Consider the following 15,095-nt stretch of genomic DNA (forward strand, 5'->3'; position numbering starts at 1 on the left):
CTAATCAGCTAACCCCTCAAAGATTTAGGCAGTCTTACTATGATAATGGTAACCCATACAGCAAGATGAACACTGTAAGAGAGATACTTACATCATCAACCAATACCTCTAATTCATATTCATGAATTCCACCTCCTCCATAGACAGAAAAACCAACCACAACTATTCCAGGTTTGTCTACTGAAAAACAGATTGCATCAGGGGACCCATTCCCAGTGTTCCAACTTCTTCCTTGACTTGTTTTTGTGAATCGGTTAGCACTGGCTTTAACAGAGTGGAGAGAATTAAGTCCATCAACCTAGGAACAAACAAAAGCACAATTACACATCAGTAGTCTATACCCGAGTGTTAATAATATACCTTTAACAAAATCCCCAAATTTCCAAGAAGTTCAAAAAGATAACCTACATTTAACAATTGGCTGTAAACCTTCCTAAATGTACATTCTATAGCGATTACCTAGCAATAAAACAAGATTTTATCATTCTAAATTTACAAATCAGTATCACTTGACAGTTTTTTTTTCTTAGTCATGGGAAACTATACATTTCACTTAATTTATAATGTCAGAACTATATACCAATAAGTTATTACAGTCATAACATATGAATGAATTATATCACTCACTTTGAAAAGAGATACCAAAATTTCACCAACATTGTATGGACCAGCAGTTTTCAAACCATGTGACACAGAGCTCTAGGAATTCCACAGAGATGGGTAATCCAGAAAGAGGTGGATTCAAGTTTCCCTCCGTCAGTCAGACTATCCCCCCTCTTATCTGTGAGTTTTGAAGACTTCATTTGCAGAAAATGTGTTATGTCTTAAGTTTGAATACCACTAATGTATGTTATAACTTGGCATTCAATATTTGAATATATATATACACAAGTACAACCTCACTAATTATAGACTCGTTAGACAGGATCAGTAAACTTATTTTGGCTTGAAACTGCTCTTTTTATTACAGAGCCAGCTTTTGATCTAAGGTGGCTGCAGAAATTTGGAAGACCTATAAGAAGAAAAAAACTGAAGTTTATGATTCTAGCAAGAATTTCAAACTGCTCTGGGAAAGAAAGAAATATGAATGTCTAAGCAAGGACCTTTGGAAACTTCCAAGTTTGTATATTAGGCACCTGTAATTTGGGGCATTTTCATTAAAAAAAAAAAAGTTAAGTTCACAGGGGAAAACTAGATAGTAACCTTCTGAGGGGGAGCTATGCATCATAGACTTTCTCTTCCAGGATCTGGTACAGAAGGGAAGTATATTATAGGCTGAATGACTAAGTGAAAAACAAAAACAAAAACAAAAACAAAAATGAACTAAACAAATTAAAATTTTCTGACAAGGGTTCAGTGACCTCCTGTGCCAAAGTCAAAGCTAACAAAGAAATGATGGAAATGCTTCCCAGGGTGAAATACTAAAATATGTGCGGGTACATGTCATCATTCAGAAATCCTAAAGGCTAAACTGTCACTGTGAATCAGAAATGAGTATAGCCTGGATAGATTAATTCAGCACAGATCTAAAATAAATCTATAAGTAAGAAAAAGCAAAAGCTAGGAATTATAAAAGTAAAAGAGAGAAAAGATGTTATCTGACAGGCAACTGAATATATGCTAGCTAGTAAACATTCATTTGAGTGATACAAGGTATTTCACATGACGACATGATTTTCAAAACCAATCTTCTGTCTGCTTTTTTGGGAAAAAAATTAGAAAACTTCACTAAATTCAGTCAAAACATTTATATAAATTGTACAACAGAGTGAGCAGGGCAGTGAAATGGTTAAATGGTGAAATGGTTAAAAATACTGTTACTTTACAAAATGTAAAGTCCTTTCGAAGTCGTTTTCTCAAACACAATTAATATTTGATCCTTTAAAAATTTTGTGGTCATGGCCGTACAACAGTGTGAGTGTACTGAATGCCCATTTTACATATGTTCTTTGTCTAGTGTCAGTCAAGTGCGCAGAACTAAGGTTTAAACCTCTTTACCTTCTCCATACCATGTGTTCACTATTAGTAGCCCCATTTCTATGACTCATTACCCAGCAATGTGAACGATTTTTGTTTCCATTGGGACATGGCAGTGAGGTTGTACTATGGAGCATATAAGAGGAATACATACAGTTTGTATTACTGTGACATCCTGGGTAAATGTGAGGGGGAGGGGAGCAAGCAAGAGCAAAGAAGAGGTATAAGGAAGGGAAAACCAAACAATTTAGCTTGAAGGTTTTGTTCTGTTTTAAAGAAAAACAATACAAATGGGATTAAAATTAGTTTCTATAAAGCCAAAATATATAAAAAAAGAAACTATGTGGAAAGTTTAAACATGTGCTTATTATCCAATCTCAAAATATAACACTACCTCAGATCCCAGGGCTGATGCTGTCAGTTCACTGACAATACTAGCCAGCAATCCACAGGTGTTGGAAACCAGGTGGGAGGAGAAGAGCTCATTTTCTCTCCTCAGGCTATTCCTGACTGGGAGCACAACAATAACCAGCATTTTCTCCAGAACTTCACGGAAGCTTGTCATACCTGAGATATTCTCTTCACTCTAAGATACAGGAAAAGAGAAAAAAGTTCCAAGATACTACTGCTTTATTTTCCTACACCCTCAAAATTCAGGTTTGACTCTATGTCTATAAATCCATCCAGTTGTGTGTGGAACCACTGAATTTACTTTTCACTTAGAAGTTCTTTTTTCAATTATTCTCTCTGTATATCATAAAAGTACATCTTTACAAGATGTTTTTTATTAGCTTTGAGTCACTTTCACTTATTCTCTTATTTAACTTCTCAATAACAATCACATATGACAGAAAAACACTCCTATCTAAAAAGCTTTTTTTATAGGACAAGATTCCAATCTAAGATAATTATTTCTGGTGTATTTAGAGGTAAAGCAACTGAGTATATGTGCTGCCAAAGTGAACACGAGGTAAAGTAACTGAGAAATAGTCTGTACAAATCTATTTCCTAATAAAATTCTTTCTATACATGTAATAAAAACATGGAATTTTACTACAAATACTCCTATGCAGTTTTACATTTTCTACTGTACTTGATTTCCTAAGAAATTCCAACCCCTACCAATGGAAAAATTTCAAGAAATTATAAAGTCCCATTAAAGACCAAGGGGGAAAATACTTTTTTTCCAGAAATAAAGGGAAAAGATGATTAATTTAACTGATATCCAGCATGAACACTATTTATCTTTTTTACCATCCCTGATATCTTTTAGCCTGCTATGGACAGGGAGCAAAATGTATCTGGTTTTGTGAGGGAGCCAATTGTGAGCAATGACCCTTTCAATTTTACTGTAGACTAGCAAATCAAACAACCTGGGATTTAGTTCCAGTTTCTTCATAGTGCCTCAACTTCTGTAAAATCAGGGGAATTATATGCTATGATTCAGTTATCAAAATCACCTGGTTGACCCCTGAATAGGCAAGTTCTTCCACAATACTAACATTCCATACTGCATTATGAGATATAGCATATGTAACAAATTCAACAGATTTCATAAAGTCATAAAATCTCAAGGAAGTTAAGTCAGTCTTCCCAAGACAAATCAAATATGTAAATGGAGTATACATTCAACCCATGGCAGAAAATTAAGTAACTTTTCAGTTAAAATCATCACAAGCATTATTATACATCTTTCTTAATGTACAATCTTAGGCTGAACTAAAAGTCACTTAGAGATAATCTTCCATCTTTAAATTATTTCTATTATCATTTGAATAAGATTACCATAATACATCAGCTTCTTATGTAATTAGTTTTCCTGGCTTTAAAATCATCAATTCCTGATTTTGTTAAAATTGTAATTCTTCTATCCTTTACATCACTTTGATTCTCCAGAAACTTTACTTTTTGGAACTTCTCAGAAAATCAGCTTTGGATGAAACTCAATACCCAGCTGTACTCCATAATCAATAAAAGGGCTTTATTAGGGGGATGGGTGAAGTGTATTTATCTAGTTATACCCACTTAGTTTCTAATTAGTAACTAACAAGATTAATACAAGAAGCTTCCCCTATAATCTTAAAATGGAGTTAACAGTGTCAATGTTTTAGTTGAAGAATCAAAAAAATATACATATACTTATATGCACACCACTAGCCACTTAAACTTTAGAAAAAGGAATTCGTTCACCAGTGGTGGGGAATGCAAGCTGACACTAGCTTTCTGGAGGGCATTTTGACAATTTGTAGTAAAGTCTTGAGGTGTTTTCCTTTTACTTAAGAATTTTTCCACTCCTGATGATTTACTCTGGAAAAATCACCATGAATATGCATAAAAATGTAGTCAATGATACTTTTAGTAGCATGTTTAAAATACTAAAATATTGGGAATAATCTAAATATGTATATATATGTAGAGGGAAAACATTAACTAAATTATGCTACACCCAAATGATAGAATCCTGCAATATCTATTAAGAAAAGGATAGAAGGATGTGTACTGTCTTCATAGAATATTAATAAAGACACAGAAATATACAATTATTAATTATTAATAATTACCAAATGTTTGTGTGTGGTTCTGAAAACTTTTAAATATTTTTAAATTTTACTATACTTTTAAGGAAAAGATTGTAACACTAAAGAGAATTCTAAAAGAAAAACAGAGAATTACCCATAACTTTATCACCTAAGCATTATTTTCATTTCTCAGTATTCTTTCAAAATATGTACTACATACATATTAGAAAAATACATATGCCTTTTGCATACATAGTTTACAGTCATCATAGTATACCATAGTCATAAAGTATATATACTTTGGTTTCTGATTTTCTAATTTAAAAATGTAAAAATATCACCCCCCCCTTTTTTTTTAAGAGTTTACTTATTTGAGAGAGAGAAAACATGAGCAGGGTTGGGGGAAGGGAGGAGGGGCAGAGAGAGAAGCAGACTCCTCCCTGAGCAGGGAGCCCAACGTGGGGTTCAATCCCAGGACCTTGAGATCATGACCTAAGCAGAAGGCAGACACTTAACCGACTGAGCCACCCCAGGCGCCCCAACATCACCCTTATATTAAGTGTAAATATAGCTATTTTTAAAGGCCAAGCCCTCTTCTATCACACTGATACATCCAAATTAAACTATTTCACCTAGTGATGAACATAAAGGTTCTAATTCAGGTTTTCCATTTTTCCTTTTAATAAAATACACATAAAGCTTTAGTCTTTTAATTATTCCCTTGGGTAATTTCCTTTGCAAATACTCATCACACCTAATACTGAATTAGCAATCTATCTTGTAAGAATATCTTCCAGGTTATAGACACCCCCTGCCCCGCCAATTCAAGACCTGGTTTATCTTTTTCACTCCTGTCTCAATTAGTACCTAATCACAATCCCAGTAAATAGTAGGTATATAATAAACTTGCTGAAAGAAAAAGATTACTTAGACTAATTACATAATGCCAGAAACCATCCAAAAGTTTAGTAGGTTTCCTCATAGTCTCACCAGAGTAGGACTTAATAAGAGAAAAAAAAATCATTTTTCCTAATTTTTTACAAATAAACCAGTACAATTCGTTCACATTTAGTTTCTAGTAAGGCTGAAATTTTTCCCATGCTGGCTTGCTCTCTAAAGTCCCTCTTGTATTTACTCTTATTATTTCTACTGTAATTCTACAAAGGTATTATATTAACTGTAAGTTTTCTTTCCCATTCTATTGTCCTTCATTCTATATGTCACTTACAATTATCTCATAATTTTTCTGTTGCTTCAGTCAATAGAAAATTGCTATTGTACATTAACAATTATCTCATAATTTTTCTGTTGCTTCAGTCAATAGAAAATTGCTATTGTACATTAGGATACTATTCTATATTCTACTGCTTTTCTTGGCTTTCATTTTAAAGATTACTTCTCATTGACTTGATTTACATACGGTTTTCTTGTGTTTTTTTCTCTATAGTGCTTTCTAATAAACCAGAAATGGTTACTACTATGACTGTTTTAGAATGTTTATTTTAACATACCAAAATGTTATAGAAAAAATGTTTCAAAAATTTATTTCCCTCCAATTCTATCTTGGCAATCTAAAATATTAGAATCTAAAAGTTTGCTTATAGTATCTGCAACTTTCAAATGGTTTGGCAAATAACAAATACATGGGAATTCATTGCATAACCCTCACATTTTGTTTTTACAGGTTGGGTTTCATTCAGAATTTAAGAATTAGAGAAAAACTACTGCAGATTTATAGGTAAACATGAGGAAATTTTTCCCCCTGAATTTTAGCTCTTCTTGTGAAACATATACTTATTTGGTAAATACCAATATAGAAGAATAAGCACCAACTTAAATATGCCCTCATTTGTGGTTTTATTGCTTCAGTATAAAATATTTCAGAAAAAGACCTACCTGGCTGAGTTTTTCCATATGTGCTACCAAAAGGGGAAACCGGTGAGCGAGTGTTGAGTCATTCTCTGTGCTAACTTGTTTAACAATTGACCTTAGTAGTACTTCTCCATCGTACGCAATAGGGAAGATAGAAGTCAGCTTAACAGAAGTGTGGCACAGAGCTGACATAACAGCTGCAAGCAATCGGCTACTTGAGGTCTTGAAGTTTGCTTCTTGGATATCCTTTTAAAAACAGAAATAGGCACCCACCAAAGAAATATGGCATCAATATAATCCACATTTTTAGGTATACAAAAGGTAAACAACTTTTTAAATTATTCCAAAATTTTCTAGGATTCATTTTAATTGTTGTGTTATGGGATTTCATTCTATCAATACTTTTAAATACAACTGTTCAAGTTACTACCCAACGAAGATGAAAAATTATTAAATATGGTCAAGAAAAAGCAGCTTCCTATTTTCCAACCAATGACTTTATATATCCTCAGAATCATAGTCCTCTTTAGCACAACGCTCAAAGAATGACATCAAAAAGGCCCCAATCAGTATATACCCATGTCCAGTAAAACAAGCACTGAAACCACTTTCTTCCAATAACAAATGATTTAAATTGTAATTCAGTGCTACTATAACATTTCACTAATGGTAATGTAGCACAATGAATAGCTACTATAATAAACATTTTGCTAAGGTCACAAAATTATGTCATCACATTATGTAGTTTATTCAGAAAAATAAGTAGCATGCTGGTAAATTCTTTTTAAATTTTATTTATTTATTTGAGAGAGAGAGAGCAGAAGCGGGAGCAGCGGGAGGAGAGGAAGGAAAGGGAGTAGTAGACTTTCCACTGAGCAGGGAGCCCAAGACCCTGAGATCATAACCTGAGCTGAAGGCAGATGCTTAACCAACTGAGCCACGCAGGCACCCCAGATTTTTTAACAAAATATTAAAAACTTTCCAAGACAGGATATACTAATTCACAAAAACTGCATACACACTACTTAGTTCAGCAAACATCTGTGTTACAAATTCAGGCTAAATGCAACATCCTATCTGTTAAACCAACATTTGTTAAGGTTAGCCTGCCTGTAACCTGTTCAGTGGCAAAGAAAACAATCATATGAGACTGAACAGGCCGAAAGAGTAAGTTGTGCACTAATCCAGGCAATAATCTCGTCCCAGGAAACTGACTGGTAAAATACACTACTCTGCTATAGAACACGGATGAACCTGGAGGACACTACGATGAGTGAAATAAGCCAGTCACAGACAGACAAAATACTGCACGATTCCACTTATATGAAGTATCTAAAATAGTCAAACTCACAGAAGCAGAGAATAGAATGGCTGGGAGAAGGGGGAAGTGGGGAGTTGGTGTTAAATGGGTATAAAGTTTCAGTTATGAAAGATGAGTAAAAGCTAGTGATCTCCTGTACATCATACCTGTAGTTAACAATATCATGTTATATGCTCAAAGTGTATTAAGAGGTAGCTCTCATGTTAAGTATTCTTGCCACAATGGAATAGTTTTTTTTTTTTTAATACTAAGAATAAATTCAGTATGGAAACTGCTTAAAAAATAGTACTAATAAAATAAAAACAAAGTTGCCTACCCAGATGTCATCACTGGACTATCTTTCAAATAGGCTAGGATACCGTGGTGATGACAGTGACCTTTTTTAGGGAAGAAGGCACTAGAACTTCCACTACAATGTTAAATAGAAGTGGTGGGAACAGTTACCTCATGCCTTGTTCCTGAACTTAGGGCAGTATTCAGTATTTCACCATTAAGTATGATATTAACTGTAGATTCTTCTGTAGATATCCTTTATAATCCTAGATTGAAGAAGTTTCCTTAAATCCTAGTTTGATGAGAAGTTTTCATCACCGAATTAAGTGCTAATTTTGTCAAATCCTTTTTCATTACCTATTGAGAGGATTATACAATCTTCTCTATTTATTCAGTTAATATGGTGAATTACATTGATTTTTGAAAGTTACACTAACCTTGCATTTCTAAGAAAAACCCTACGGGGTGTGATGTATTTTTTATATTGCTGGATTTGATTTGATAATATTGTTAAGAGCTTTTGTTATCTATGTTTGAGTAATGTTTGTCTGTACTAATTTTTTCTTCTAATATCTTAGGTTTTGGTATCAGGATAAGGCTAACTTGACTAAATTAGTGGGAAATGTTGTCTCCTATATTTTCTGAAAGAGTTTGTAAAAGACTGATATCATTTCTTTCTTGTAAGTTTAATATAATTCACCAATGACAATTATCTGGGTATGGACTTTTCTTTGTGGGAAAGCTTTTGATAATAAATTCAATTTAATGGATATAAGGCAGTTCAGATTTTTCTATTTCTTATTGTGTCAGTTTTGGTTAAGTTGTATTTTTCAAGATATTTGTCTACTTTATCTAAAGTTACAACTTACTAATATAAAGTTGTTCATAGTATTCCCTTACCAGTTTGCTGGATCTACAGTGATATTCCCTGTTTCATTCCTGATCATGGTACTTTGTGTTTTTTCTTTATCTCTTGTTTCTCAGTCAGACTTGCTAGGAGTTTATTAATTTGGTTTTCATTTCAAAAAACCAACTTTCAACTTTGTCAGTTTTCTCTATTTTTACTTTACTGGTTTCTGCTCTTATCTTTATTATTTCCTTCATCTTTATTACTTTCTTCTTTCTTTGGTTTGCTAATTCTTTCTGACTTCTTTAGGTAGAAACTTAGATCACGGATTTTAAACCTTTCTTCTTTGCTAGTATTATCATTTAATGCTTTAGCTATATCTCACAAATTCTGATGTTATACTTTTATCTTTTTTTTTTTTTAAGATTTTATTTATTTATTTGACAGAGAGAGAGACAGTGAGAGCAGGAACACAAGCAGGGGGAGCAGGAGAGGAAGAAGCAGGCTTCCCGCTGAGCAGGGAGCCCGATGTGGGACTCAATCCCAGGACCCCGGGATCATGACCGGAGCCGAAGGCAGACACTTAACGACTGAGTCACCTAGGCGCCCTACTTTTATCTTTTAGTATGAAAGAGTTTCCAATTTCCTTTCCATTTCTACTTTGATTCACTGGTTACTTGTAAGTGTTGTCTATTTTCCACGTATTTAGGTGCCTTTCTCAATATATTTTGCAGTTGGTTTAGTTCTATTGTGGTCTGAAACTCTTTAATTTTAATCTTTTGAAATTTACTGTTTTATGGCCTAGCATATGATCTATCTTTGTGAACATGGTATGTATACATGAAAATAACATGTATTCTGCACTTGTACTTTCTGTTTTATAAATATCAATAAAACCAACGTGGTTGATAGCACTGTTCAGATCTTCTCTTTCTCTAATTATTTTCTGGCCTACTTGTTCTGTAAATTACTGAAAGAGGAGCACTGAAATCTCCAAGTATCATTGTGAATTCGTCTATTTTTCCCTTTAATTCTGTCAGTTTTTTGCCTCAGGTATTTTGAAACTGTGATTTGGGGCATACACATCTAGGAGGCTTGCCATTTCCCCATGAATGACCGTTATCAGCAAGCAAGTTGCCTCACAGCTTTCTCTCCTGACCATTCTGCAGGTATGCGGGCGGCAGATGCTGCCCTTCTAGCGCTATCCTTGCTCTGACACACACACTCACGATTGTTCTTGCTCTCTTACATGTGCACACTCATTCACAGATTCAAAGAGCAAATCAGCAGCTGCACCATGTGCCTGCCAATTTTATAACTAAAAATGATAAAGCACAGAAAAAAAAGCAAGTCCTTCAACTTGGATTATGTAAGTCACACATACCAAGCCAATGTCCTAATTTACCTTTTATAAAAGTTAGAAAGATTGAGGCAACAGAACTTTATTTTCTTGAAGAGTATTAAGTAATATTTAGTTTTTCAACCCACATTTTACAAACTTAAATTACCTGATCCAAACAATTCAGCAGATCACAAAGGCAAGCCCACTGTAAGGCAGGAGTTGGGTAGAAAGAATGAAAACAGGCAGTGAAGGTATTATGACACTCCTGAAGGACAGCTTCTAGGAGACTCAAGGGTTGACTGAGATATCCTTGAGGATCATTATCCAACTTCACCATGCAGTGGTCAACGCCTTCTGATAAAATTTTTCTTAACAAAGTTCTGGTTTTTCCAATACATTCTGCTAATTTACTAGTTTCTTCCACAACTGCTTTTCCTGTAGCTGTGAGGGAACAAAGCAGATTGCTAATTAAATAGAATAATAAATATGCATGGAGATATTCAATATAATTCAAGTAATTTCCTATACAGCGAAAGATTGCAAGGACTCATAACCAAGAAATGAAACAATTTAGAGATTAAATGTGGTCCAAAATAATTTCTTTTAAAAATCTAAGTAGGGCAAAAAACAAACAAACAAACAAAAAACAGAAACATTGGTTTCAGCATTTAAGTCCAAATGAGTTGTTCAAAAAATTTCTATTTGACCGAATCTGTTTAAAATAATACATTATCAGAGTATTATTTAGCTTAACATGACTTTTTGTTATCAACCCGTAATCTGTTTTATTCTTTGTAAGTAAATAAATAATAAGGCAAGCTTAATAAATAATAAAAAATAAATACGGCAAGCCGACTTTCTTCCCTCATTTTAGGAGAAGATTAAAGGCAGCTGGGGATCTTAAGCTCTTGGTTATCCCTATACAGACCTTCCGGATGTGTCAAATATTTTCTCCCTAAAGTAATTTAAAAACATGCTTCATACCTGATACTGGGTAAATTTCACAGGTATAGACACGCAATAACCTCAGACAACAGGTACCCACAAAGCGCAGTCTCTCTAGATCTAGGAGTGTAGCTGTGAACTGGAACCCTTTTAATCCTCGAAGTTCTTCAACTCCTAAGACTAAGGTGGTCCAGCTCCAGTGAAGAATACTTAACAAGGACTCAAAACATTCCTAATCCAGAATATAAAAAAACAGGTAACAATTAGTTCAAATGATACCATAGGTTGAATCAAATGGACAGATGACAGTGAACTTCAAAACTTTATTTGAACTTCTTTACTGAGTTTTGATTAGCCCAAATAATGGATATTTTATTAGTTCATTTATCAAATTGCCATTAGGAATATCTTTGAAGTTTGACAAAAAAGGTAAAGTAGTTAGGCATGTATAAAAACAACATTCTTCAATATGTGCCGATTTATTTATTTGTTTGAGGGAAGAGAGCATACAAGCAAGTGGGGGGATGGGCAGAGGGATAGAATCCCAAGCAGACTCTGCACTGAGCATGGAGCCAGACTTGGGGCTGGATCTGATGACCTATGAGATTATGACCTGAGCCAAAACCAAGAGCCAGAGGCTTAAGTGACTGAGCCACTCATGTGCTCCCATATTTGCCTATTTAAAAATACGTTGTTTCCCTGCTACCAACCTATCTAGTTTATCATATAAGGGAAAAAATTAAGAACATTTACAAATACATGATTACTTGAAAGCAAAATTAAACTCTACATGGTTACTATAGATTATATAAATAAGCCAAAAGTATTTAAAACACCTTAATAATTTTTTAATATAATAAAGTATTTTATTTAGTATTAGGTATTGGTGACAGCATCAAATAACTTATTTTATGTCTACATATTAAGTTTTACCACACAAACTACAGCTAACCCTTGATAAACAAGTTAATAGAAGATAAAATTTAACTAGAAAATACTAAAAAATTCTTACTAGATGTTTAAATTCTACAATATGGGTTTAGGGTAGTGAGCATCCCTTTCAGTTCTAGTTGTTCTGCAGGCTTCACCATACTTACATGATGACAAATACTAGATCATCTCAAAGCAAAGCACTTATTCCCTCATCCCCACCAAATTCCAGTCCTCTGGTATAGTAATACCAAGAATAAGAGTTTATAGTTTAGCTTTTTAAAGAAATAGTTGAGGGCGCCTGGGTGGCTCAGCTGGTTAAGCAACTGCCTCCGGCTCAGGTCATGATCCTGGAATCCTGGTATCGAGTCCTGCATCGGGCTCCCTGCTCAGTGGGGAGTCTGCTTCTCCCTCTGACCTTCCCCCTCTCATGTGCTCTCTCTCTCTCTCATTCTCTCTGTCTCAAATAAATAAATAAAATCTTTAAAAAAAATAAATAGTTGAATACATTTCTTATATAAAGATAACAATTACCTAATGACCACAAAACCACTTAGACATACATATCAAAAAATTACTAAGCACAGAAAAAGAGATCACTGAAAAAGACAAAGTCATGATATTTATTTTGATCAAAAGGTATCTAACTGATATTAATACTAAAAGGATGCCAAAATACCAAGGAGCCCAAGTTCTTGTAATCTCTTATTGCAAGCACTATCTCTATAACTACCATAGATCTTTTGCAAGGTCATTTGGCATGATATATCAAAATTTAAATCAGCATGCTTCCAGTAGAAATATTCACATAAGTATGTAAGTAATCAAAGGTGCATATGGAAGGACATAATAGTAAAAAACAAGAAACAAACAGTCCTTTGATAGGTACAGGGTTGAATAAATTAAGGGTACAACTATTCTATAGGATGTTATGCAAATACAAGAAAAGATTAACATAGAACCAAATATACTAACATGGATTATGTCCCTGATACTATGAAAATTTTGAAAAGGAAGATACAAACAAGGAGCTGTAGAGCATACTGTATATATAAACTAACAAGTTTGTGTATGTATAAAAATGGTCTGGAAGGATATACATCAAAATGTAAACAGGAACAGAGTGATTGGGAAAGAACTTTAGTATACTTTTAACATAGGTTTATCCCCACTCCACTCTCTTCCCAACCAGGAATGTATATTAATCTTGTGATTTAAAAAACTAATTAAAAAAGAGGGGGGGAAAAAAAGCATTCATCCTAACACAGTTCACAAACATGAAAGACTACCAACGATATTAATAAATCACATTCATATAGTGCCTTACAATTTAAGATGCATTTTTGCATCCCTTATCTCATTAGAAATTCATAATGATGCTATCACAAGGTTTATTTAGATAACTGGCATAAGAATGCTCAACTAATAAATGAAAGAACAAGAACTTAACTCAGACTTCCTGGGCAGCCATACCATGATCTCTCAATTACATCATGTTGGCTTTCCATTCTACACTGGCAACCCCAGTAATGTAGCATATCTTTAAATGTAGAATGTGGATGGTCAAGTAGTTCAACAGAGTCCTTAGTTAGATATACAACTCTTACATTTAGCTCCTCAAGCATCAGGTTACCACTTTTTGTCAATATCAGTTTTAACTTTTCTTTCACTTTTTAACTCCTTCAGCATATGTAGTCATACATGATTAACGAGAAAACCCACCAGTTATCAGTTCATGTTGAAGTTCATGTTAAAGTCAGCCAACATCTCTACCTTCCCATTATTGAAAGGGCATACTCTTTGGCCCAGGATCTCAGTGCTAATACAAAAACAAATCTGAGTTCATAAAACTGTGCTGAGATAAACTCTTAGAAGAGTGGCTAAATGCGAAACATCAAAATGAAACGGAGCACTGGACAAAAAACCTGAAATTTTAAAAAAATGGCTTACCACTGAGACAGTCCTTGCAAAAGATCTCTTTAAAATGTGTACAGGTTCGCTGGTTTGCTGTTTGCCTTTTGAGGCACTGCCATCACTGGTTGGAAGTCTGAAGGTAGGAGACACACATAAATTTATGTTGTAAAGTCCAATGACATTTTTCTTTTCAAAATATACATTTTGTAAGAGCAAAATATGCTACTATTAAATATTAAGTGCTATATTATTAAGAAGTTAGTCCACCAGTGTACCCAGGAGTAGTCCGAGGAACTTGCTATGTTCATAATGCTACATGTTACAAATACAAACTATAATAAATTGCATAAAAACAAACAAAAATCTCTTTTTGGGAAAAGTGAGGTTTATACCACCTAGATTCTTAAAGTGATTACTAGGGAAGGAAAACATGAGAGACAGTCACTGTTCTAGAGGTATTTCTTTAGATTTTTTTGCTACTCAAAGAATGACATATTTTAGTGGGGTTTATATCTATTCAAATTCTTCATTCTAAATATTACTGCAGTAGTTTACTAGAAATAGATGGATACATAGGCATACGCTTCCATGTCTCAAATACATGAAGTAATTAAAATTCTTAAATAATGTTAAAATATAATAAATATTATCACATGGACAAGTTATTATTTGATATTTCAAATAAAAGGAGGAAATTTTTCAGCAGTAAGGGATTTTTTTTTTTTTTTAAGATTTATTTAGAGAGAGAGAGAGAAAGAAAGAGAGAGAGTCGGGGGGAGGGGGACAGAAAGAGACAGTTACAAGTTACTGAGCATGGAGCCCAAAGTGGGGCTTGATCCCACCACCCTGAGATCACGACCTGAGCTGAAACCAAGAGTCAGTCAGACACCTAACCAACTGCACCACCCAGGCACCCCTCTGCAGTAAGGGATTTTCTATTCATTCCATCACAGTACAAACAGGAAACATAAGACAAAAGCAAATCAATCAGGCCTGTACCTGAAGTCCCCATCTAACACCCCAATATCATTTCTCTAAGACAAATTTTTATTACTCTATAATATTTTGAAATGGGTACGAAAATCCAGATTAAAAAATAAGTTATTAAAATACTGTTAATGGCGTAATACAGATAATCTGAGTCATGAGGCAAAG

General features: G+C 34.0%; 1 protein-coding gene across 11 annotated transcripts in view; it reads right to left on the minus strand.

Annotated features, from left to right (window-relative positions):
* The window catches only part of MYCBP2 (MYC binding protein 2), a 262,122-nt gene that overhangs the window by 121,516 nt on the left and 125,511 nt on the right, over nt 1-15,095 (minus strand). For all 11 annotated transcript variants that reach the window (XM_028106119.2, XM_028106120.2, XM_028106122.2 and 8 more), the window contains 6 exons: nt 13,977-14,073; nt 11,136-11,328; nt 10,318-10,592; nt 6,393-6,614; nt 2,372-2,563; nt 92-298 (listed from right to left, as the gene is read on the minus strand). In XM_028106119.2, coding sequence (XP_027961920.1) covers nt 92-298; nt 2,372-2,563; nt 6,393-6,614; nt 10,318-10,592; nt 11,136-11,328; nt 13,977-14,073 — 1,186 coding nt within the window. The remainder of the gene's footprint in view (nt 1-91; nt 299-2,371; nt 2,564-6,392; nt 6,615-10,317; nt 10,593-11,135; nt 11,329-13,976; nt 14,074-15,095) is intronic.

The sequence above is a fragment of the Eumetopias jubatus genome, unplaced genomic scaffold (genome assembly GCF_037043125.1).
Source record: "Eumetopias jubatus isolate StellerSeaLion01/CBP00866 unplaced genomic scaffold, mEumJub1_p1.0 scaffold_3, whole genome shotgun sequence".
NCBI classification, from domain to species: domain Eukaryota; kingdom Metazoa; phylum Chordata; class Mammalia; order Carnivora; family Otariidae; genus Eumetopias; species Eumetopias jubatus.